At 26.6% G+C, this 25,770-nt stretch overlaps 2 protein-coding genes across 5 annotated transcripts; both read left to right on the top strand.

The window, feature by feature from the left end:
• Positions 1 to 324: 324 nt before the first annotated feature.
• On the top strand, positions 325 to 4,718 carry mRpS11 (mitochondrial ribosomal protein S11). The gene is made up of 5 exons (XM_015510088.2): positions 325 to 742; positions 938 to 1,068; positions 2,499 to 2,599; positions 4,100 to 4,165; positions 4,510 to 4,718. The coding sequence occupies exons 1-5, from the start codon at positions 546 to 548 to the stop codon at positions 4,615 to 4,617; spliced, it is 603 nt and encodes a 200-aa protein (XP_015365574.1). The 5' UTR covers positions 325 to 545; the 3' UTR covers positions 4,618 to 4,718.
• Positions 4,719 to 5,411: 693 nt separating this feature from the next.
• On the top strand, positions 5,412 to 23,662 carry Chd1 (chromodomain-helicase-DNA-binding protein 1). 4 transcript variants are annotated; one of them, XM_015510110.2, is made up of 19 exons: positions 5,412 to 6,040; positions 8,493 to 8,572; positions 16,272 to 16,436; positions 16,530 to 16,730; positions 16,799 to 17,280; positions 17,572 to 17,810; positions 17,880 to 18,158; positions 18,315 to 18,595; positions 18,655 to 18,790; positions 18,900 to 19,109; positions 19,172 to 19,789; positions 19,869 to 20,039; positions 20,104 to 20,361; positions 20,440 to 21,333; positions 22,050 to 22,228; positions 22,304 to 22,484; positions 22,593 to 22,885; positions 22,970 to 23,095; positions 23,174 to 23,481. In XM_015510110.2, the coding sequence occupies exons 1-19, from the start codon at positions 6,032 to 6,034 to the stop codon at positions 23,364 to 23,366; spliced, it is 4,995 nt and encodes a 1,664-aa protein (XP_015365596.1). In that variant the 5' UTR covers positions 5,412 to 6,031; the 3' UTR covers positions 23,367 to 23,481. The 4 variants fall into 4 exon arrangements, with proteins under 4 accessions (XP_015365596.1, XP_089074845.1, XP_089074844.1 ...); XM_089218719.1 differs by lacking the exon at positions 5,412 to 6,040 and adding an exon at positions 7,762 to 7,838 and having other exon boundaries at positions 22,970 to 23,080; positions 23,174 to 23,662; XM_089218718.1 differs by lacking the exon at positions 5,412 to 6,040 and adding an exon at positions 7,765 to 7,838.
• The last annotated feature ends 2,108 nt before the right edge of the window (positions 23,663 to 25,770 follow it).

Raw genomic sequence — 25,770 nt, 5'->3', positions numbered from 1 at the left:
TGGTCCATAATAAAATTGTCTACTATGGTTTGTTTTTCCCGCGATGTGACATTATACACCACAGGCTGTCTTGTTACCATGTCAGCACATTGGTTGGCAATCATGATTTGGCGTTACAGTGTTGAAAGCCGTAATAATAACAGTATATTATATGTCCATGGTTGAAAGTTATTCTGTAATCCGTATCGTACTATTTTCGTATCGTGTATTCGTGTATACTCATGATCGCAATCCGCGATTCGTGATTCGTTGCTCGTTGGCCACGCCGCCTCGGAAATGGTGTGAACGGTGAAAACGACGACGACGACCGCGGCGTATTCTACATTTCTACTTCTACAGTACAAGTAGACACTGTCTCGAGGTCTAGACATTAGACAGACGGTACTTTTACCTTCTACGTAGCCATTTGATTCCTTTACATCGTATTAGGTTATTACTTATTCGCCATTTTGCCGTTTGTAATCGTTGCCTTGTTGGTCGGCGCAAAAAAAAATTAAGTACAAAAATCGAATTTCTTGCATACGTACGTGTACCGTTGTTAAACGATGTTTCTACGGGTCTTACGTGACTTGTGTCGACAAGCGACCGCCGTTCCGTGCGGACAAAATGTAAACCGTTTGATACACGTAGCAGTGCCATTGGAAAAAAACAGGGACCGTCGGAGTTTCTTGGCCTCGGTTCCTCGTAAGGACGAAGGAACCGAAGGCGAGAAATTCGTCTTTATCGATTCCTCAATCACCAAGTGAGTTTTTTTTTCCATTGATTCATCTATTTGGCGTTGCATGATACGCACATTTTTTTTCCTACGCATAATGAATGGGTGGACGCCATTTTTGTTTGTCTTCATTTCGTTGTGTGTGAACAACAAAATTGAACATTTTGTTATTATTTAATGGGTCTGTGTTCTGTACTTACTTTGGAGTTTTATTTTTTTGAGGAAAGAAGATATGTTTCCTGACATAAATACGCCCAATATGCTTTTTGGTGGAGTTAAATTCTCAGATGTACCTATTTGTCATATTAAATCATCCAGGAACAATACAATACTTCATGTCACTAAGGTTAATGGTAAGTCACAGAGTTTTTGAAATATTTTCTTTTATTAATTTGTCTAAGTGTAAACATTTGACATAATGTAATTAATATGTTATTATTTAACCATTCTACAAATTACATAATCTTGTACTTAAATAAAACAAGATATTATTTAATGACAAATATCTAAGAATAAATTTACTGTTTACACTAATTACCTACATCTGTTTCAATTGTTTATGATTATTGTATTTTAAATTTTTATTAAAAATAATTTCTCATTCATTTAAATTAATAATTTATTTGGTATTTATTATTTTAAAATTAAATAATTGAGATAATACCTATATAATAATTCAACATTATAGGTATCAACTGTGAAATTAATTATTCTTTCCTATTTTATTAAATTTTAGCATCAGTGAGTTATTAATTTTCACGGAGTATTAATTTTATTAGACAACATCACATAACAATTTATAAATTTAATGTAATGAAGTTTTGCTTTCTTGTAGGTATTGAATGCACTTTGTCATTAATTAGGTCATTGTAATAAAAGGGACGAAGGGTTAAAATACAATTAAATGATATAAAATTCTGAATGGATACTGTCTATATTTCTTAGAATATTTCTTTTTCTATGAGTTGTGCCTACATTTGAACTATTTTTTGCTAAAAACAAGTAGATTTATAGATAGGTTTATATAATAATAATAATATTTCATATACTTAATATTACTAGCTGTTTTTTTCTTCTTTTAATAGTTTTCAGTTTTACTATTATAGCTCAACACAAATTACTTGCTGTTGTAAATTTATAAGTCAATATTGATGTGCCATCATTTAGGTCATAATATAAAAGTTTAAAAGTTTTGACTTCACACATGTTACATTATAAAGATTTGAATTGTCAATTAGTAGTATTATTGATGTCAGACTCGCTCTTGATTCACTAAATTTATACCACTACTTAATTTCGGAATTAAACACCAAGGGACTCTATTATTGTGTTTGAATAAATTAGTTTACTACACCTACTGCATGTTTTATTCTAACTAGAGAATATAATTATCTCATATATTCAACTGTGGGACTGTTAAGATTATTCTCTTATTGGTTGAATCACTAGTAGGTGGTATAATTGATTTAGAAAACTACTAGTTATGTATTCTGGCTATTCTGCACACTCATATGTAGACAGAGTATAAATAAAAATGTTAACTGTGATTAATGAATGTTAACTTGACTAATAATTAAAAACTATGTTTAGTTATTTATATGAATTTAAGATAAAAATATTAATAGAATTTTGATATTAATACAATAAAATATGTTTTAATTAAATTAGGTAATTGTTAATACATATATGTATACATTTTATATATACATTAGATAATATCAGCATTTTTTAATTGTTGTGTTTATGTTAAATTAAAATTTATATTGAAACATTGGTTTTTTAGGTGAAAGGATAATAATCAGGTCTTGTGGTATGGAAGGATTCAAAAATACTAGAAAAGGAACTAATATTGCTGCCCAAGCTACAGCAATTGGTTTGGCTACAGTAAGTATTTAATATTTTCTAAAAATATATTGACAGTTATATTGTTTAGCAGCATTATTCAACATTTTCCTATTCAATAGAACTAACAACATAAAGTTCATTAAGTTGTATCATTTTGTAAATTAACCGCTTGAATAAAATAAAAATAAACTATTTTAATTGTTCCTATTCTAAATAAACTATACTAATTAATATAATGGAATGTCTATTTGGTCATGTTATATATTAGATCATGATAGAGTAATAGTATTTAGAAGCCTAATCAACCTAAATTAAATAAAAATTTTACCAAATCAGAATTCCAAACAATTTCTAATCTAGGTGTGTGGAGGGAGGGAATACTAATGTAAATTCCTGATGGTTTAATTGGAATTATAATCATGTGTTTTAACAAAACCAATCATACATAAATTCTTAGCGGTTAGCATAAAAAATGTATACAACACATGGATTTATAAATACATTCTATATAAAACCAGCCATAAAACAAAAACAGATCTAATCTTTATAAGACAAGTAGATTCACTCAAACTGTGTTTGCCATCACTATGGGAAGAAATAAATATATAAAAAGCCAATTTTATTTTTTGTAATATCCACATAAAGAATGGTTACCTACAGGCTACCCACTGATAATTCATGATAACTGTCAGGAAATGTATGACTTGCAACTTCTTTACTTAAATGCCTAAAGATTGATTAAAGAGTCTATTTGTCACAAAACACCAACTAAAAACATATAATTCATACTATTGGGGAATTTCAGATAACTTTTTAAGAATATATTTAAAAAAAAAATTTATAATAACGAAAATTTATCAAAATAAATTAGTTTACAATTTCTATTTTTTCTAATTTATAAATTGTATAATATTTATTACAAATATAACTTTATTTATAATTTATCTTTAACCAATTTTTTCAATACTAACATTTTTTTATTTAATTTTTTGATATTCCTTTGCATTAAAAATGTTCTCTGAAACATGGTGAATAGGTTCTGCTGTTGTGTTTTCTTACCTCCCTTTAATTCTGGCATTCTATTGGCTGTAATAATATAGCATATTTTTTAAAACTAGTTTTAAAATTAACAATGAAAAGGGAGGGTGTTATAACTAATAATACATATAAATTAATTATGGTGAAAATACTCTAGAGACAAATAAAGAGATTTATCCGACAATGGGGGTTGTGGGCTAAAATCACTACCCCCTCCCCTTTCACCTTGGGAATGCCATAGAGAATGACAACACATTAGTTATTAAAACATTTGAATTACATTTAAACTCACTTAAGTCTTGAATGTTTATATGTACAGACAAGGAAATGAAAAAATAAATTATTTTCTATGATTTATTAATATGAAATCATATTTTTATGAAATAATTTAAATGTCAAATATTTTTATAGATTTTATTTTATAATTTAATATTATGATGTGATAAATTTTTGGGTTAAATATTCCATTTTAGTTGAAACAATCTGTTTTTTTTTTTTCAGAGAGCACTAGATTTTGGAATTCATACAGTTCGTGTTACAATTCGAGGTTTAGGACCTGGGAGAATGGTAAAAATTATTACAATTCTTTCTTCATTATTTAATATTAAATTTTATTTCACAGTATATTATATTAACTAAAATCCTTGACACAATCCTTTTTTTAAACACTCTTTTACAAGAAAGTATTTGCTGTGGTAATTTTAACTTACTATTTTTGTTTTACAGTTACAAGTAACAATAATAGTGTGTATGCTACCAATTATTTTAATAGTGATGTTAAATTTGTATATCTAATTTATCTTGTAGTATTTCTCTTGTGTTAGAAAAATTTCAACTATACGATATTTGGTAGTATTTTTTATTTATTTAGTACATATTTTCTAATTTGTATAACATTGATTCTGTTTTAGTCCTCAATAAAAGGTCTTACTATGGGTGGTCTTAAAATTATATCTGTCACTGATGATACTCCAATATCATGGAATCCATTAAGATCAAGAAAACAACGAAAATTATAGTTATACCATGTTCCAAGTTGAAGTAAGTCTGTAATTAATTAATCATTTTTTGTAATTGTAAAAATGTAAAAAGTTAATAAATATTACACATTTTAAAATTATTTAATATGATTTTTTTAATTAAATATTCAAAAATATTAATTTTTTGTGATATTGAAAGATCTATTAGTCTGGAGTAAAACAATTAATACTATAAAATATAAATAATTTTTCACAAAAATAAGTATTTTTGAACTAAAATAATTTTTTATGAAATTTGAGAATCCTTAAACTTCATTCAACTCTTTAATTTAATAGTTACTTATTTATTATTTGTCTCCTTACAATTATTAAGTTAACAATTTAATGTTTCTTATTATCTTTTTTTAAATTTTTTGTATATGAAAATACAAACTACCAATGTTAAATATATAGATAAAGTTTGTGTTAATGTAATGTTCTTACTGAATATTTTTAATATTATAATTATTTGTTATTTTAAAACTTTTTGTTTCTTTTTATTAAGTTGAGTTACTTATTTTTTCCTTACAAAAAAAATTACGTTTTATAATAATAACCATCATTTGGCTTTCAGTTGCTTTGTTATAAGTGATATGACTTAAGTGGGGAAAAACCGTGTGGTATGCTGCGCAAAAATATAAATTGTGTTAACCATAAATGTTCTACCATACCGAATTTCATGGCATAAAAAATTTTATGTACAGTGGTAGATAATCCATGCTATTAAATTTGCATCTATAAAAAAAAAAAAAAATATCCAATTTTCCCGATGTATATTTCAATGTATTAATGTAGATCATTCAGTATATTATGTCAATAGTCTACAATATTTTTAATTTGGGAAGTATTGCAGTTAGGTATTTCGTTATTTAGTCAATTTTCATTTCCAAGCATTCAGTGTTGTCGACGTCATTCTTGGTTACTTTTACCGTGCGTTGTAGCGGGGATATCTGTTTATGGTGGGCGGTTGCGCGGGGCTACCACTACCACTTCATGTAATCTCACTGCACACAAAATGGCCGCTTATTGTTTGTCTCGTACCGTTTTCCGCACACTCGTACACGTTCTTACCTTAACATATATCGGTGTCCCTTTTATTTTCGTTGATCGAAATCAAATTTAAATGTCTATTTGATTACCGAATGTTGTCAATTTTCATGTTAAATACTCTCGATAATTGTGGCCATACGCGAAACGCACACAATATTGGCCGTGCCACTTCACCTCCTCACCTTGACTGCCCATCACTGACCGTATTTATGTGAAGCGACGTTTTTTCCTGTAATTTTTCATTCTTCAAACATTCGGTTTTTACTATTAATATTGTCTTGTGACCCTTATATGATTTTTTCTCTTCGGTTTTACGTTTTGAACTGCGGCCCTAAAATTCACAAGATTGTTTTAGCCACCCAAAATGCATCAGGTAAGAAGCAGTCTTCTCTTTTCACTATCCACTATTATTTTTTAAATAATTTGCGCTGAATGTTGAATATTTTCCTTTGGCTTAACATTATTAGCTATTTGCCTACTGAGTTCATCGTTGTTCAAATCATTAGTCTTCATTGTATTTTAATACATTTATTGGGTACTTATGGTTTTTTCTCTACAGCAAACTACCCTTTAATTAATTATACGTTTCATGCAAAATAGTTTTAGTTTTTTAAATAACTATTTTATTATTTAAATATGGTTATGAGGGAGTGACAGATGTTATGCGTCTAATCATCATAATCATTTAAACATGTTTTCATTAAAACATGTTACTCGTTATTGATCATTGGTCAGAGCACCCTTCAGTGCTTAATGCACTTTAGGGGTAGATAAAATCGTTGGACAGCTAAATTCTATTTAATAATGAATTGTCCATGAGTTAACGAAGTCCAAAACATATAAAACATAGGAATTTAAATCGGACCCATTTTCAAAATTTTAAGTTAAAGTTAGGATGTGCACATAGAACAATGGTCAACATAATAATATATCATAAATAATACTATATTTCACTGTTAGTGTACTCTATTCTTGGTATTGTCTTAACTATGCTTAAAGTGATGATGTGCTTACTTTATTTTACTTTTTATTTTTATGCTCACATATAAGTATTATAATAATACTTCATTTTTACTTAGCCCAAGTGTTATATATCATGGGTAAATAACTAATATAAAATTTTCTACATAATATCTATAATATTTATTTAATAGGTATTATGTACCTATAAATACATTTTAATAGGCACTTCCTAAATGTTATATCTATAATTTAAGTACATATATTAAAATTAGTCAATATAAATTATACATACCTGGTTTTTAATATTATTTAAAGAACATTTTAGTTATCTATTAGATACTATATATATTCTATGTCATTTATAAGCTAAACTTCTCACGAATAGGATTATAATATTTTTACATACCTATTCATCTTACATTTTATGTTTAAATTCTTAATTTAAATTTATAATTATTTTGTAGTTATTTATTTTATTTCTATTCATTGTTTTACATTTTTGTTAAATGAATATTTCATTGTTAGAATGGTCATCACTCATCAGTATTATTCCATGTGTATGCTGGATGTTAATTGAACATAATAATTATACAACTTATGTATACTTTATTCGCATTACAATTTTAATTCTCTAATGCATGTTTTTATACATTATATTTTATTTAAAAATTCAAACAGACCTAAATATTAAATTTGATATTTTGCTTATAGTTTATTTATGTTTTTTGAATTGGTATTTGTGAAAAAACAAGCCAATTTCTTGTAGATATAAAATTAAATGTTATAATATTTATTTCATAATGTATTTTAACTACTGTCAAGGTAGGTAGTTGGTTAGAATTTAGAATTATTGTAGTCTTTGAATACAACATTTTTACCATCTAGTATCTATGATAACTATTTGTTATTTACTTTATAATCAATCAGTATACAATTTATTAACTATTCCAATAATTGATTACAGTAGTTATATTTAATTTCAATTTATTTGAATAAGTGAAGATAGTTGAGTTACTGTTAGTAACGCACACATTTATATTATATTCTTGATTTTCATTAAGGTGAGTGTTCTATATTTCCTAATTTTCTCCTATATCTTTATTATGTTAATAATTTAATTTTTTTATCTATTCATTTATCTAGAAGATGTTGTTCTATCTATTTTGAATTAAAGTTGAAAGATAATGTACAATCCATATTTCATAAAGGTATTTATTCTAATTAACTAATCTGTAACTTAGATACACATTTAATATAGTGTATCAAGAATGGTTCTGTACAATTTTTCATCTCTTGAATGATAATAATAATAATAATAATAATATAGGTTAATAGTACTTTTAGATAATTCAACATAACATTTGTATATACACATATGATTACGTACCTATTAGCTTTGATTTATTCCATCATTTTCAAATAATATATAAATAGTTTGAAGTTTTTTTTTTTCTAAAGACTAAATAATTATTCATGTAGAATAAATAATCAGTATTATCGGTAATGCTTAGTAATGTATTGGTAAATTGAAAAGTAACTAATAATGTCCTTAGAAAAATAAATAATAATCTTAATCTTATTAATATTCATGTTAATTTTGATAAAGTAAATAAATTTATATAAAATAAAAATAGTTACAAGCTCACCTAGATTAGGCTTAGTACAATGCTTAAACACAGATAGTTGAAAATATGAATTATATGGAATTTAATGAAAAAAAGAAATAAGAGTTTTGTACAGTAACGATAAATGTTGAATGTATGATTATTTAAATTATGAACAATGATGAACAGTTGGTTTTATGACTTGGTAGCCAGTACCATATGTTGCCCTCTATCTATAGCATGAGATTTAAATTGCAGAATGTGTCAGAAGAAGAATCTTCAGATTCTGATCAAAATAATGAAAATAATTCAGGATCATCATCATCAAGTTCTGAAAGGTAAGTGAATTTAGTTATATATAATATTAAACAAAATGTGCATATGTAAACATACTCATGGATACTGATATATAGTTTTAAATTATTTTAAAATAATGGTGCTAAATAATATTTTATGGCAATCAAATTATAAAAATGCGTTGCGCTGCATTAATTTTTTCTTTAACCCGATTATTTCAAAAACTAACATTTTAGCTTAATAATTTTGATCTAAGAAAAACATAAACAAAATAATATAATTTGATTTTTGTTGGACGACAACATACATTATTTATCCAATATTTTGAAGCAAAATATTGGAAGTTTTGATAGAAAAATATAGTTTCAAACAAGCTTTTAGTAAGTCATATACGTATTAAGTTAAAATATTTAGAAACTTTAAACTAAAAAATTCATGCATAATATGCATATATTATATATATTATATGCCTTAAACTTTTTTTTTTTAAATTGTTTTTAAGAAATGGATTAGTATCTATCAACACTGTTAATTATGTTACAAGATATGTTATTAAAACTTTTTTTTATAAAATAATGTTAAAGGAAATTTACAATCTATACTAGCGTTTCTCAACCTGGAGGTTGTGACTACCAGGCGGGTCGTGATTACCTTAACCAAGGGGTCATGTAGGTCAACAATTATATATATCAAAAATGATATATTTTGTTTGATAAATGATATGATATTTTTACTGTTTAAATTTGTGCTTAATATAGATAGGCGAGTACCATATTTTATACCTAATTTGGGGTTTGTGACACTAAAAGAGTTGAGCAATTATATTCTATCCTATATGAGTGAATTTGTGAGAGGGATGACTGTGATGGGATAGTGAAAAGGTAAACTCACATTAGAGTTACCAATATTATAAGATACATATTAAAAATACATGATTCACATTTGTTCCTTTTTCAAATGAGTAACATGCTAAATCCATTAATTTATTTAATATCATTGTTTTCAAATTTTCTTAGTAATAAAAATAAATGTATAAATACATAAAATAAAAGTTTAAGAAAAATTAAAATAATATAAGAAATTTTATGAAAAAATGTGCAAAATAAAATTTAACTTTTATATAATACCAAACAGATTTCTAACTTTATCTTTAATGATTAAGGTGGGCGCCTGCCAGGGGCGTAAAATATGAAGTAGGAATGGAGGCGCATAATTTGATATAATTAAATCTGAAAATCTAGGGAGGGGGCGGAAATTTTTATTTTGCCAGGAGCGCCGCTTTTGATCGGCCCAGCCCTGAATGTGTATAACTAAAAAAAATATATTCTAAACTTAGTTTTTAGTATGACTATTTGTACTCTACTAGAAGTATTTACAATTTTGTTGAGCTTTGTGGAGTAGCACAGGGTAGAGGAACTTAGTCCTCTACTTATCTAAATGTCCTAAAGACAACTATTTGAAATACATAACTAATTAGAATAGAGTGTTGTACTCTTAAATATGTATTTGCTAAGTATTAATACATTTGAAAATAAATAATATTAAATCTTATTCATACAATATTTGGTTATTATGAGCATTGTAGATTACTTGATAATATACCTAATTAAGCCTAATATTTTTATCTGGTTCTAATTACAACTGTTTTATAAAAAATCTAAAAATTAAGAACTACCTATACAGAGCCATTTATAATTACAAATATACACACACTAGTACTAATCTCCTTATAAATCCTTACTTAAACCCATGTGAACAAATTATGGAATTCAACTATAGGGAAAAGCTAAAAACTTTAATCAAAATACAAACCTTGCAAAATATTGCACTTCAAAAATTATTACATTTTTAAACCCTACATATCTAATCATACTATTCATTCAGATCTAAAGATGTCTCTAGTGCAAAACAAAGCAAACATTTATTACAAATGTTTCCATTTTCGCTTATTATCTCACCCCATAATCCACTTGCTAGGAATTTCTACCCTAACAATATCCAGTAATCCTCCAAGGTTAAAACGTAAATGTTGTTGTGACTTGCTTGTTATATTGATCACATTCTAAATAAATAAGTATAATCAAGAAAAAAATGTATATGTGTACATATATTAAAACAAGTGAAAGTGTCACTAATAAGTGGCTGTTTTCCTCATGTATTATGTAATTTATTGTAAACTGTTTATTAATATTAATATTAACTATGTTTTTATACCTTATATGTCTATTATGTATCACGTTTACTTAATGTGCCGCTATAAGGTAGGTAAAGATTGTAAAATTCCTATACAGAGTGTCCTGTGAGATTTTACCCATTGTAATATCTCCTGAGATAATAAAAATATCATAAATCTGTTTTTTTTTTTTTATTAGACTGCAAGGCCTGCATTTATTTTATTTTTTGGTAAAAAGTAAAAAAAATATTTTTAATTTTTGAAAAAAAAAATATACCTATTTTATAGTTTATTTTGCTGAAAATGTTGACTTTTAAACATTTTATTTTCATTTATCACATAATTTTTTAATAATTTTTTTAGTTTATAGATGAAAAATCGAAAAACTGATTTTTATTTTGGTGGCGAGTCCCCCTTTACAGCTAATGAGTATATCCTTACGGGACACCCTCTATACTTAATATTATTAATTTTATGCTGCATGAAAACTATAATCTTGTCTATTCAAATAATACAGTCTAGGTAAATTAGACTCAGTCAAATAAATGCAATTAATACTAAATAGTTATGACTTCTTGGATTTCAACTGATACATTAGAATTCAATACAACTTCACAAATACATTTTGTTCTGGTTCTACTTGATATGTATTTTAATTTTAATATAGCTTATAGATTATGGACTTAAAGCTATAGGTAAATTATTATTCAACAGATAGTAATAGATAAACCATAATAAATTTAAAGATTCTACAACCAACTGTTTTTGTCTATCATTTATAATTATATGATAAATCAGTAGTGCAATTATTGCCAAAATGTGAGGGGCTATAGCCCTCACCTGATACAAAATTTAAAATGATTTGAGGGGGTGTTGTCCACACACCCATACAGGGTGATTTTTTTATCATGAACCACTCATTATTTCAAAAAGTATCAATGTTTTTTAAAATATTTTTTTACAAAGTTTCATATTGTTAAAAAAACAACGTTTTTATGAAAAAATTATATTTTTTAATATTTTTTATCCTTATAATTTTTTAAGTTTTTTACTTTTTTGAATGGCAACCTACAGTTTTAATTTCATATTCCAAAGCAGAATATTTTTCTAAGTATTTTGATACGTAAAAATCGAATTTTGGACGAGTAGTTCATGAGTTATAAGTATTTAAAGTTTAGACAAGCGGAGTAGTGGACAAACATTTTGCGGGGTAACCCCGTACCACTCCACTCCGCCAATCTAAACTTTAAATACTTATAACTCATAAACTACTCGTCCAAAATTCGACTTTTACGTATCAAAATACTTAGAAAAATATTCTGCTTTGGAATATGAAATTAAAACTCTAGGTTGCCATTCAAAAAAGTAAAAAACTTAAAAAATTATAAGGATAAAAAATATTAAAAAATATAATTTTTTTATAAAAACGTTGTTTTTTTAACAACATGAAACTTTGTAAAAAAATATTTTCAAAAACATAGATACTTTTTGAAATAATGAGTGGTTCATGATAAAAAAATCGCCCTGTATACATTCACTTAAAATTATAATGTATGACAAAATATTTTAAAATATAGCTAATAATATAGACAATATAAAATAATTATAAACATAAAGTTAAAGAATTTAAAAAAAAATTGAGTAATTATTTAGTTTTTGAGTGGGCCTAGCCTTCACTTATGACAAATTATTTCTGTTTATGAAATTTAGTTTAAGATACAAATTTGTGAAGTTGCACAGGTTACTAAAACCTTGATTGAAACTTCGACATCTGAATCCTAAACTGGGAATCTCTTGTATAATCAACTATGTGTAAAGGTATTATCAGAGCCCCCCTTTCCTAAGGAAATACTAGCTATGCCATTATTACAAATTACAATTATTAATTATTTTTAACTATAGTATCTAGTACCTATTTAGTAAATAATTTCAATTTAGTTGTCAAAAATACCTTAGCTGAACCTTATCTTAATCTTAACTTTTCCTTATCTTAAAAAAATATGTATTCATAATTTATTAACTTAAAAAAAATAATACCTATTTAAGAGGACACAACATCCCTATTAGTTGTCTCAGTCTTACAAATGTATAACATACCAAATTTATGCTCAACAGTTCAAGTTTTATTCTTTTAGCTTAATTTTTAGAGTGAATAGACCTATTATGAAACTTAGTGGTAAAAACATTATCTGTGTTTTGTTAGAAGTTTTTTTTATGATAATTCAGTTTTTAAGTGAGTGAGTTATGAGCATTTATTTATTTATTTTAAATTATTTTATAATTTATTATACGCGCATAACTCACTTTAAAACTGAATTATCATAAAAAACTTCCAACAAAACACAGATAATGTTTTTAGTATCAAGTTTCTTAATAGGTCTATTCACTCTAATGTTTAAGCTAACGGAGTAAAATGTAAACTGCTGAGTGTAAATTTGCTATGTTATGCGTTTGTAAGACTAAGATAACAAATTGGGTGTTGCATACTTTTAATTTTAGCACAAATAGTCAAATACTTTTTTAAAAGTATTTGAGTAATAATTAAATAATTAAACCAAACATTAATTTTTCTGGTATTCTATAAATAAATTTATATCTTCAATATATTTTTAAGATTATATATTACACAAATACTTTTAAAAGTATTTTTTATGAAACTTGCTCACAACAACATTTCCCTTTTACTTGTATAACAACAATTTTTCAGCAATTAGGTTAAATTTATAGTAATTCAATTGTAATCTAGCATTGTTTATATATGCATGTATTGAAAAGTTAGTATCAATATGGGTATATAAAATTTTCTTTTTTGCTGTTTTGGTATTACATAGTATAAATTCAGTTTTAACCAGGGATCGTAAGTTCATGCACTAAAAAATGCATAAATAACCATGTATTTATTTTCTAAAAATTGGCAAATATGCATTGAAATATGCCTTAAAAAGTTTAAAAAAATGCAGTTATATACACTTGATATTTAAAATTAGTCACTTGAAAAATGCTGACTTAAAAAAAATCATAATTTTTTTTAAAATATAACAAAATTATCCATTCATTTTTTTAAATAATATATTATTTTTGTTACAATAAAAAAAAAAAATTATAAACGATTGCGTTTTTTTCGCCAATGTTGATCCTTTCATAGTATTTCCATATAGAATTGCATGTTGATATATTAATGTGAATAGAAATATCAAAATCGTTTAAAATGCCCGATAAAATAGAAATAGGCCAAATTGGCAAAAAACCTCTAAATATGCAAAAATAAGACTTCACATATTTAACCATGGGTACATTGAAATGAACTTCAATATCATCTAATATTAAATACAACTTAGAAAGATTGATATTCAAATGCATAAACTCTTGAGCCCTGGTTTTAACTCATAATTTTAACTAGTTGTTTTACTGGATCATCAAGTATATTTTTTCTAATGCTCAGATATATATATTATTATTACTATTATTATTTTTCTGTAAATTTAAAATAACATCCTCACCAAAAAAACTAAGGTGTTCCAGAGCTCTTATTTTTTTTTTTTTTAAATCATCTAAACCATTTAGATACCTATTTCTTGACCTCTAGTATTTGTGTACAGGGCCGGATTGGTTAGGCGAGCTACCGAAAAAATCTCGGTGGGCCGCTTAAAGTTAGGGCCGGTAGTGTCAGAGTGTGGGTGAAAATAAATACATGTTAGGATAAGTAAATAAGTTTGTAACGATTTTAGACGTAATAAACCAATAAAAAATAATAGAGACCCAAATTTTGGGCCAGTGAATATGTAAATGGGCCGCTTAGAAGTGAAAATCTCGATGGGCTGATATATACCAATCCGGCCCTGTTTGTGTACCCTATTACAGTGTTTCCCAACCAACGGGTCATAAACATTTTTTTTGGCGACCCATAAATAAATATATGAAAATAAATTTATCAGTTAAGGGGATTTTCTGTCTTTGTCTAACACACATGGGACATACAATAAGCCTGACAAAAATTAAGGTACTTCTAGTTGTTCGATTTAAAATATGTAAAGATGTGTTAATTGATATACAAGTTTACTTTGCATCGGTCAAAGCACTTTTTCAATTGTAGCAATATTTTGATAAGAATAAATATTTTTAATTTTATAAATTTGTCAATTTTTTTTATTAAATATATTAAAAATATTAAAAATATGCTTTGACCAAAGCAAAGTAAATTTGTATACCAATTCAAAAGTCTTTACATCTTTTAAATCGAGCAACTAGAAGTACTTTAAATTTTATCAGGCATATTGTATGTTTCACGTGTGTTAGACAAAGACAGAAAATCACGCTTCCAATCCCCTTAATTTATAAATGCCTAAGTCATTTTTATTTGATTTCCTCTATGTATAATAATATTGTGAAGTCTCATTAGTATTTTAGATCATACTAATATAGAACATAGATTTTTCAATATATATCAATATTTTTTTATAACTAAATTATTTTACCTACATATTTTGTTTTAAAATTATCTTTATATTACACTGAATTATGGATTTATTAGTCAGTACCTATTGTATTATATTGAAATTAAATGATAAAATTTCTTTTAATAAAAAAGATTATTAATACTATATAAAATCACATTTTTTTTCTTTGGTTTGGGTGGGGGTGATTCTCTTAATCAACAAGCAGTAAAATTGTGGGTTGCCATTACAAAACGGCTGGGAAACACATCCCTATTATACAAATACATCACAGTTTAATAGTATTATTGATTTAGTAGATGAGTAATATTAATATCACTGGGATGGCAGGGGAGCCAACAAAAACTATTTATTCTTTACCTTAGATAATGTAATATATTATATATAATTTAAATGATGTAATGTAATTTAAAGCAAATGAGGGGGATAGGGGACAATGCCTTCTCTCTGCAGGCAACCTTGAATTTTCCAAAGCAAACTTTGTTATGGAAAAATACAAGGTGTAACAGATAGAAGGACTTCTGTTTAAATCAATAATTTTTAATTTTTTTATTCATTAATTTCAATGTATAATACATTTTTTTAATATTTTTTTTCTAGTACTGAAAATAAAAAAATTTAATTTAATAAAATAATTGTTGGATAAATTCAAAATAGCCTATTTGTGAATCTAATTATAAGACCAATTTTTTGTGGCAAAAAGTTTTTTGAGAATTTGCTGATATGAGTATATTTCTTAAATTATTTACTTATATAATATTAACAATTTTTGTAATACAATGAATTAGCATAGTTTTTCTAGTCAGGTCTTTCTATCACACTCTGTATATATATTAGATAATCTATTTATTTCTAATGCTCTCTGTATAACTTAAGAATTTCCATAATATTTGGGAATAAATATTTGAAAGTAACTTATTATAATATAATCTATCTTATATCTATATAATGGTGTTCCCAAAAACCAAAGACTATTATAGTAGCTGATCATAAATAAATAATAATATATATATTTTTTAAATCATAATAATGTACAGAAATAAAGTAAAGTGTTAAAAATCATAGAATTAAAAAAAAATAATTAGTTTTATATTTTGGTGCAATTTTTTTTAGTCAATCTGAGCACAGTGTTAAAGTGTCGCAAGAAGCTAACAGTTCTGAACAATCAACTGATGAATATAGTCCTTCAGAACGACCTAAACGTGTGACTAAACCATCATTAAAACTCAGTGAGAGTGGGGAATCAAGTGATTACAGTTCACGAGTCACAAAAAATACGTAAGATTTTTAATTATATTATTGTATTGAACTAAAACATATTTTTTCAACTTTATTAAAATTTAAAATTTCTTATACATTTTTACAAATTAGAAAGTGGAAAAGTGATAGCTCAAATTATGATTCTGAAACCGATAAAGAAGAAATACCTCGTAGTAAATCATTAGCTGCATTACGACGTCAAAAGCAACCTATAAGGCGGCGTCCTGCAACCAAACAAAATTCACGCTGTAAAAAAAAAAATAACAGTTTTAGTGCTGATAACAGTGATGATGAAGATACTAGTAAATCTAGGTACTTAAAAAATATTACATTATATTTTATGATTTTAATTTAAAAAACATTTTATATAATTTTTAAAGAAATGCACGTCGAAGACCCGTGGCAGTTAGTTATAAAGAAGAAAGTGAAAAAAGTGATAGTGATGATTATTTGGAAAAAGAGGTTGAAGAAAAAGAAGAACCACCTGATACTTCTGAAACAATTGAAAAAGTTTTGGCTCGAAGACAAGGGAAAAAAGGTGCTACAGGAGATGCAACAACTATTTATGCAGTTGAGGAGAAAGGAGATCCTAATATCGAGTGTGATCTCAGTGAAAAAGAGACTCAGTTTCTGATAAAATGGAAGGGCTGGTCAAATATTCATAATACTTGGGAGTCTATGAACTCACTTTTGGCCCAAAAAGTTAAAGGGCTTAAGAAAATTGATAACTTTGTGAAACGTGAAGATTCTATTAGTGCATGGCGTGATCAAATGACACCTGAAGATTCTGAATATTATGAATGTCAACTTGAACTTCAGCAAGATTTATTAAAAAGCTACAATATTGTTGAAAGAATAATAGGTATTAATTTTATTACTATATAGTATGTTACAGATATAATGATTTATATGATATTAGAGAGCTATCTAAAATATCTATTGAATATTAATGTATTATAAAATTTTTTCGACAAATTTTAAATTATTGAAAGTAAACAAATAGTATTCACATAAATTTTGTTAATAAATATACAATATTAATTTAAGAGAGTAAGTTGGTATTTTCTGAGTAAACTATATAGTAATATAGTTTTTTAGTTTTAATTATTTTAATATTTATTTAAATTTTGTATTGATATATATACATTTATAGGAGAATCTAAAAATCCAGCACAAAAAGAGTATTATGTAAAATGGCAATCTTTGCCTTATAGTGATGCAACATGGGAAGTAGCATCATTAATTGAACGTAAGTGGCCTCAAAAAATAAAAGAATTCAGAGATCGCGAGGGTTCAAAAAGAACACCTTCAAAAGCATGTAGAGCTTTAAAATATCGTCCAAAATTTGTTCAACTCACTGAAGAACCTGAATATTTTGGTGGTTATGATGAGGTTTGTTTATTGATATAACAATTTTAAAGTAAATAGTTGTGTATAATTGTTTATAAATTAATTATTTAGAAACTGATACTTCGAGATTACCAATTACATGGTGTGAATTGGCTTATTCATTCATGGTGTAAAGACAATTCTGTAATTCTTGCTGATGAGATGGGTCTCGGAAAAACTATACAAACTATCTGTTTTTTGTATTATTTATTTCACAATTACCAAATGCATGGTCCATTCCTAGTTGTTGTTCCTTTATCTACTATGCCCTCATGGCAAAGAGAGTTCAGTTTATGGGCTCCTGACATAAACATTGTAACATATATTGGAGATGTTGAATCTCGTAATATAGTGAGTAGTTTATAAATTTATTTCTTATATATAAGTATGTTATATAAATAACATTGAAAAAAAAATATATTAAATTAAGTTTGTATCAACTTCCCATTTATTTGTACTTATTTATCTATTTTACATATCTTATATATCATTTTATTTTGTTTACAGATACGTGAAACAGAGTGGTGTTTTGAAAGTTCTAAAAGATTAAAATTTAATGCTATTCTTACCACATATGAAATTGTCCTTAAAGATAGTATGCTATTAAACAGTCTTAGTTGGGCTGTCTTAATGGTTGATGAAGCACATCGCTTAAAAAATGATGATTCTCTTTTGTATAAAGCTCTTCAAGGTTTTGACACTAATCAGAGGTTACTTATAACTGGAACTCCTTTGCAAAACAGTTTGAAAGAACTATGGGCATTGTTGCACTTCATTATGCCTGGAAAGTAAGTGGTTTTCTCAATTTTTTTTTTAAAATTGTTTTATGCATTAATTTATTAAATAGATTTGATAACTGGGAAGAGTTTGAGCATATGCATGATAATGCAGCTAGTAAAGGTTATACAAAACTTCATAGACAACTTGAACCATACATTTTACGCCGTGTTAAAAAGGATGTAGAAAAGTCACTACCAGCCAAAGTATGATATCAAGAGTTAATAATTGTAAAATATTTATAAAAATGTCACATATTTTTACCCTGAGTAATGATACTTGGAAGTGTTAAATTTATATTTTTTTGCTTAATAGGTTGAACAAATTTTAAGGGTAGAAATGACTCCTGTACAAAGAAAATATTACAAATGGATTTTGACCAAAAATTATAATGCTTTAAGAAAAGGATCTAAGGGATCATCAACAACGTTCTTAAATATTATGATAGAATTAAAAAAGTGTTGTAATCATGCTCTGTTGACCAAACCCCAAGAGAATGAAAACACAGCTGATGACAATCTTCAGGTGATTATAATTTACTTAAATTCAACTCAAAAATAATTTACAAATATTTGCATTCTTTTTAGGGTTTATTACGAGGCTCTGGAAAACTTATGCTACTTGATAAGTTATTAGTACGTCTGAAAGAAACTGGCCACCGAGTATTGATTTTTTCACAGATGGTTCGCATGCTAGATATTCTTGCTGAATATTTAAGTTATCGACATTTACCATTCCAAAGACTTGATGGTAGCATTAAAGGTGATATAAGAAGACAAGCATTAGAGCATTTTAATGCTGAGGGATCTCAAGATTTTTGTTTTCTATTATCAACTCGAGCTGGTGGACTTGGTATTAATTTAGCCACAGCAGATACAGTTATTATATTTGATTCGGACTGGAATCCTCAAAATGATTTACAAGCCCAGGCACGTGCTCATAGGATTGGACAGAAGAATCAAGTTAATATTTATCGACTGGTTACAAAAGGATCAGTTGAAGAAGACATTGTAGAAAGAGCAAAGCAGAAAATGGTTCTGGATCATTTGGTAATTCAACGAATGGATACTACTGGTCGTACTGTTTTAGACAAAAAAGCAAAAAATGCATCAATTCCTTTTAACAAAGATGAGCTTACAGCTATATTAAAATTTGGGGCTGAAGAATTATTTAAAGATGACCCTGGAGCTGATGAAGAACCTATAGTGAGATATCAATTCAAATTTGAAATATTTATAAATATGTATTTGTTAATATATTAAATACTTAAATAATTTTTTTTAGTGTGACATTGATGATATTTTGAGAAGAGCTGAAACTCGAGATGAAGCTCCGACAACTGTGGGTGATGAACTTTTATCTGCCTTTAAAGTGGCTAGTTTTACTTTTGACGAAGAAAAAGATATTGCTGATAAGTCACCTAGTGCTCAAAATGAACAAGAAAATAAAGAATGGGTATGCATAATTTTATAGATAATCATTTGAGTTCATAATTAAGTTTTTGTTTTGATTATTTAAGGATGAAATAATACCTGAAACACTAAGAAAAAAAGTTGAAGATGAAGAAAAAGCAAAAGAAATGGAAGATCTTTATTTACCTCCTAGAAGTAGAAAAACGTTACAAAAAGTGAATCAAGGAGAAGGAAAAAGTGAAAAATCAAAGAAAGACGAATCTGATGATTCTAGCTATGATGGCAGTGATGAAGATCAACCAAGAAAACGTGGAAGACCACGTGTTGGCACTAAAGAAATTGTAAAAGGTTTCACCGATGCAGAAGTATATAAATTATTATATTACATTATTGTTTTGTTTTTTCCAAAAATAATTAGTTATTTATTCAATTTCATTTTTCAGATTCGAAAATTTATTAAGAGTTGTAAACGTTTTCCTAATCCTATGAAACGTATTGATGCTGTAGCTGGTGATGCAGATCTTCAAGAGAAGCCTAAATCAGAGTTAAAAAAATTAGTTCAAATGTTATATGACCGTTGTAATGAAGCATGTAATAGTGAGCACACTGAAAAAGAATCTGATGCTACTAATGAAGATGGTGTTAAAAAAAGAAATAGGGGACCTTCAATAAAACTTGGTGGTGTGGCAGTTAATGCTAAAAGTGTGTTAGCTTGTAGTGAAGAATTGGATGTTTTGGATGATATAATACCATTAGATGAAGAGGAAAGATCTAAGTTCACTTTAGATTTGAAACGTGTCAAATCAGCAAATTTTGATTTTGATTGGGATATAACTGATGATTCAAAATTGTTAATAGGAATTTATCTATATGGTTTAGGTTCATGGGAAGCAATTAAAATTGATACTGCATTAGGCCTCAGTGACAAAATACTATCTAATGAAGATAAGAAACCTCAAGCTAAACACTTATTAGCTCGTGCTGAATATCTACTGAAGATGTTGAAAAAAAATCAAGTAGTAGTTAAAGGTGAGCCAAAACCTAAGAAAGTACGTAAGGTAAAAGAAGGAAAATCTAGAGAAATAATTGATGACGATAGTACTGACAATGAAAATGGAAATAAAAAGAAAAATGATACTGCTACTAATCAGGAAGAAAAATTAAAAACAAAAAAAGATTTGATCAATGCAAAATCTGGTCTAAATAGTTCACCAAAAAAAGAAAAAAAACGTAAAGTTGTTGCTAAAACAGGTCCAATGCATTTTACTGCTAATAGTGAACCTAAGGCTGTTAATGTGGATGATATTGTTGAGTTGCCAAAAGAAAAGTTTTTAGAGGTGAATATATTTTTTATTGATTTGTATATGTTATATATTAATATTACATGTAACATGTATTTACAGGATGTAGCACACATTGTTTTCTTTATCTTATTCACACATAACTTATTAAAAAAATTTTTTTTTATTCTTGAGTAATTTTAGAGTAAAATCAACCATTACAAAAATATAAAAGAAAGGGTGGAGTGTCCGAGCTAAGGCGTCGGTTGCGACGCACACCGTCGCCGGTTTGAATCCCGGTCACGGGCGGCATTCGCTCTTTGGGCATTTTGCGGTGTCTGGAGAGAGAAGCCGCCGCCTCCCAACCGGGCACGACAGAAACCTACTGGTGCCCATTCAAAATTCTGCCAAAAACCCACGTGTTAAAACCTACAGTACCTTCCCCTACAGTTCCCCAGGCTAATGACCTCAGTTGTCGAAGCCTTAACCCTAAAAAAAAAAATATATATATATATAAAATAATATTTTTAAAGATATGATTATTAATAATTTATCCATACTATCAAATTTTTTTTATATATTGTATCATGGTTTTTTTCTAATTTCTAATTAATCTTAAAATTGTTATTGTAAAAACTTTTTTTTCCATTCCTAAAACAACTACTAGTTGCTTTGAAATATGTGTTTTGAATATTATTATTAATATTGTATTGAATTAAAATAATTTTAATTAATAATATGAGTAAACTATTATTTACCTATTTTTTTAACAGTGTAAAGAAAAAATGAGGCCAGTGAAGAAAGTATTAAAAGCTTTAGATGATCCAGAAGAAAAGAAAAATGAATTACGTTATGTAAATCATATGCAGGAATGTTTAATAGAAATTGGATCCCACATTGGTAAATGTTTAGAAGAATTTAAGGACCCAGATAAAATAAGAGAATGGAGAAGGTTCAGTATATTTATTTTAACAATTAATAATTATTTAGAGATTAATATTCAATGCCAATCATTAAATTTTTACAGCAATTTGTGGTTTTTCGTCTCCAAGTTTACTGAATTTGACTCTAAGAAACTACTTAAAATTTATCGGCGAGGATTACATACAACAGAAAAACTTGAAAAAGATAACAAAATAAAAGATAGAAATAAAAACAAAGATAAAATTAGGGATAAATCTAAAGAAGATAAAAAACTTCTAAAAAATGTAAGTTTTTACTATAAATTGATAAATTATAAATTTATATTAATAATAATTTATACTTCATTTTGAATAAATTGACAATTATTGTTAAAAATAAATATTGATATTTAGCAGATGGAATCTGAAGATTCATTAAAACGAAAACGTGATAGTGATGATATAGAAAAATCAAACAAAAAAAAGATGAGCTCAAACAATAATTCAGGTGGTTTATTAACTACTCCAACTTCTGTTCTAACTACACCTCCAAGTTCTAGTAATTCCTCCAATGCTACAAGGTCATATGATCAAAGCAGTAATCGATATGATACAAATTATAATCATCATAGAAATAGGAGTACACCCTATTCTAGGAATGATAATCGAAATGATACACGGAGTGATGCTCGAAGTGATAATAGAAGGTTAATTTATTTTCATTAAATAATATTAATTTTTTTCTGTTTTTTTTTTTTTTTACATGTGTATTGTATATATTATATTATTAGGTTTTCATCTAGTCGTGACTCTAACACCAGGCGTGAAAGGTATGACAATAGTTATCGTAGTCGTCCAGCATTCAGGGAAAGAGAAAGGGATATTGATTCTGATATGCGAATGTATGATAAAATTAGGTTTGTACAGCCTAAATATAGTTTATTATCCATGATGGACATAAGTTATCATCAAAATAATTTTTTTTTCTTTTGTAGGTATCAACAACAGGCTTATGCTGCATACGGACAAGCTGCTGCAGCTAGTTTTTATGCTCCCGAATTGTATAGTAGCCGCTCAAGTTCTGCATCATATATGAGCTTACCTCAATATAGTGTTTCTTCTGATTGGCATCCTCCTGTATCAGAATATAGGAGAGATTATGAACGCAGACCTCGAAACAATTCCTAGCTATGTTTTGTTTTCTATTATATAAGTATTAAAATATTTAAAACTATACTTATCACCTTGAATTTAAAAAAAAATGCGTCTATATAATAACTATTGTTGAAATGTTTATTGACCATTTAAATTAATTTTTTAATTTGTCTTGTACCAAAATATGTTATTAATTCTTATTATTAGGACTTGATTGCTGAACACTAATTGTATATAATTTATTTTTATACATAACATTATATAAATATTTTTAGTAAAATTCTGATGTATTATCATGTAAATAGATATAATTGTTTCATGAATGTTCATTTTTAATGTGTATTTTCTTTGAATTTCTCTTCTATGCTGTATTTCTGTACAGATAAAAATGTAAAATATTGTTGTTTATTTTAGTAAGTGGTCATAGTTGTCTAAACATTTTTATTTTCATTTCCCTCCTATTTCTTTATTATTATTATTGTTATTATTATTTGTTTTTGTGTGTAGAACTTAAATGATAATAACTATGTGATATTAAAAAAATATTCATGTTGATATTTAAATCATGTATAATGATGAATTTAATTTGGATTTTCAAAAATAAAACTATTTTTAATGAAATGTAAAATATTAGTTAATTGTAAAATTCCGTAACAATAATTGCCTTGGGAATATACAATTTTATATATTTAATGGAACTATGGATTTTCATTCAACTTAATTAAAATTGTAATCAAGAAAAAAAAACTGAAAAACCAATAGAGGCTTGAATAGATTAAAATGAATTGCAAATAATTATCTTAATGTGAAATGTCCCAAAAATAGATTGCTACTATCAGCTTTTTGGCTGCATTCATTTCTACTCTAATTTTGTATAGTATCAAAAATTTATTTGAGAAGACTCAAAATCTATACAGTCAAACAATTTAAAATTTTTTTCTTTTCATTATTACTTATCTTAATACCTATTTATTAAACTGATAGGTTAAAATGTTATTTATATTATGTTTTATTTGTTTTTTTCTATCAAATACTGCATTATTTATGTTAGTCAGTCATAATTTACAATAATATTATACTTATGTAGGTGTTATTGTATGATGTAAAATTTCTAAACACATATTTTTATATAATATAAGTTAAATTTATGTTCATAAAAAATAAAATATGTTGACGAATCTGGTTATAGGTATAAATGTATACATTATATTTATATTTACTCAATTCATTTTCCATATCAAACTTATAAACTATTATTCGTGCTTTAAATTAAATAGCATTAAATAATTAATATCAAGAATACCATGGCATGTTATAGTTGCCATGTCTGTATAACCCATCAGGATGAAATATGAAAGACTGACCACCCTACATGGTCCCTATGCTATATGGATTTATATCAATAGTGGCTAATATGGCAATACTTGAATACCTCATGTAATTTTTGGCTGAGACGTACCTGTACCCAATTAATGGTGATGCCAAAAACTTTTTATTCATAAGTACACAAAGAAACTAAAAATAACAATATAACAATTACTGAATTACATTATATATATAAATAAAATTAGAAGTATTTCTTTATTACATTTTATAAATATACTTACTCTAATATTACCTGACTTAACCCAGGTTATTTATCTTATTATTGTTAAAATATATTGGTAGTACCTACAATAATAATGCAATTTAAAATGGTTAGTTTTATAATTTCTCACTTCTTAATTCTAGAATCATTTTCTTTCGCATTAAAAAAAAAAAAATTGTGACATGAATGAAGGTAGGTACAAGGTACAACGCTAATATGTATAATATTATTTTTTATGAAGGAAAAGGAAAATATACATAATAATAATATGTGTGCTTAGGATTGATTTTTTTTAAAGTTATCCGTTAGAGTAGGTAAAAAAAAACTGTTTAAAACTTTTGCCTTCTTCGTTTAAAAGTTAAAACGATGACGCTAACGTTAACTCATAAATATTGTTAGTATTAGCATTGAGTATAGATAGATATACTAGATATACTCAATGGTATTAGTATCTATTCATCTGTATAGGTTTACTTAAAAAATATTTCCAGAATTAAAAAAAGCAAAATATGATTGCTATTTGAAAAAGTTGTCATTGTAATCGTGTTCATACGTATTTTATTTTAAGAGTTTTCGTAATGTGAGAATTTTTTTGTGTTGGGAGGGGTGAACTCCTAAACACTCCAGGAACGGCCTTGGGGATAAGTGATCACTTAAGACTGGCTTCCCGAGCAATTGCATCTTTTTATGACTTGTTCTATATTCTAGCTACAAGTCCAAATTAAAGGATGTAGATTAATTTAAAGAAAGTTTTATGTTGCACAAAATTGCGCGTTTTGGGTTTTTTTATTTATAAGAAATTTACAATCTGTGTATAAAAATGAATTAAATACTAAATTGTACTAGTAC

Source organism: Diuraphis noxia, unplaced genomic scaffold (assembly GCF_037042655.1).
Source record: "Diuraphis noxia isolate RWA-SAM2 unplaced genomic scaffold, SU_Dnox_SAM2 contig0002, whole genome shotgun sequence".
Lineage (NCBI taxonomy): Eukaryota > Metazoa > Arthropoda > Insecta > Hemiptera > Aphididae > Diuraphis > Diuraphis noxia.
This window is presented reverse-complemented; position numbering and strand designations above follow the sequence as displayed.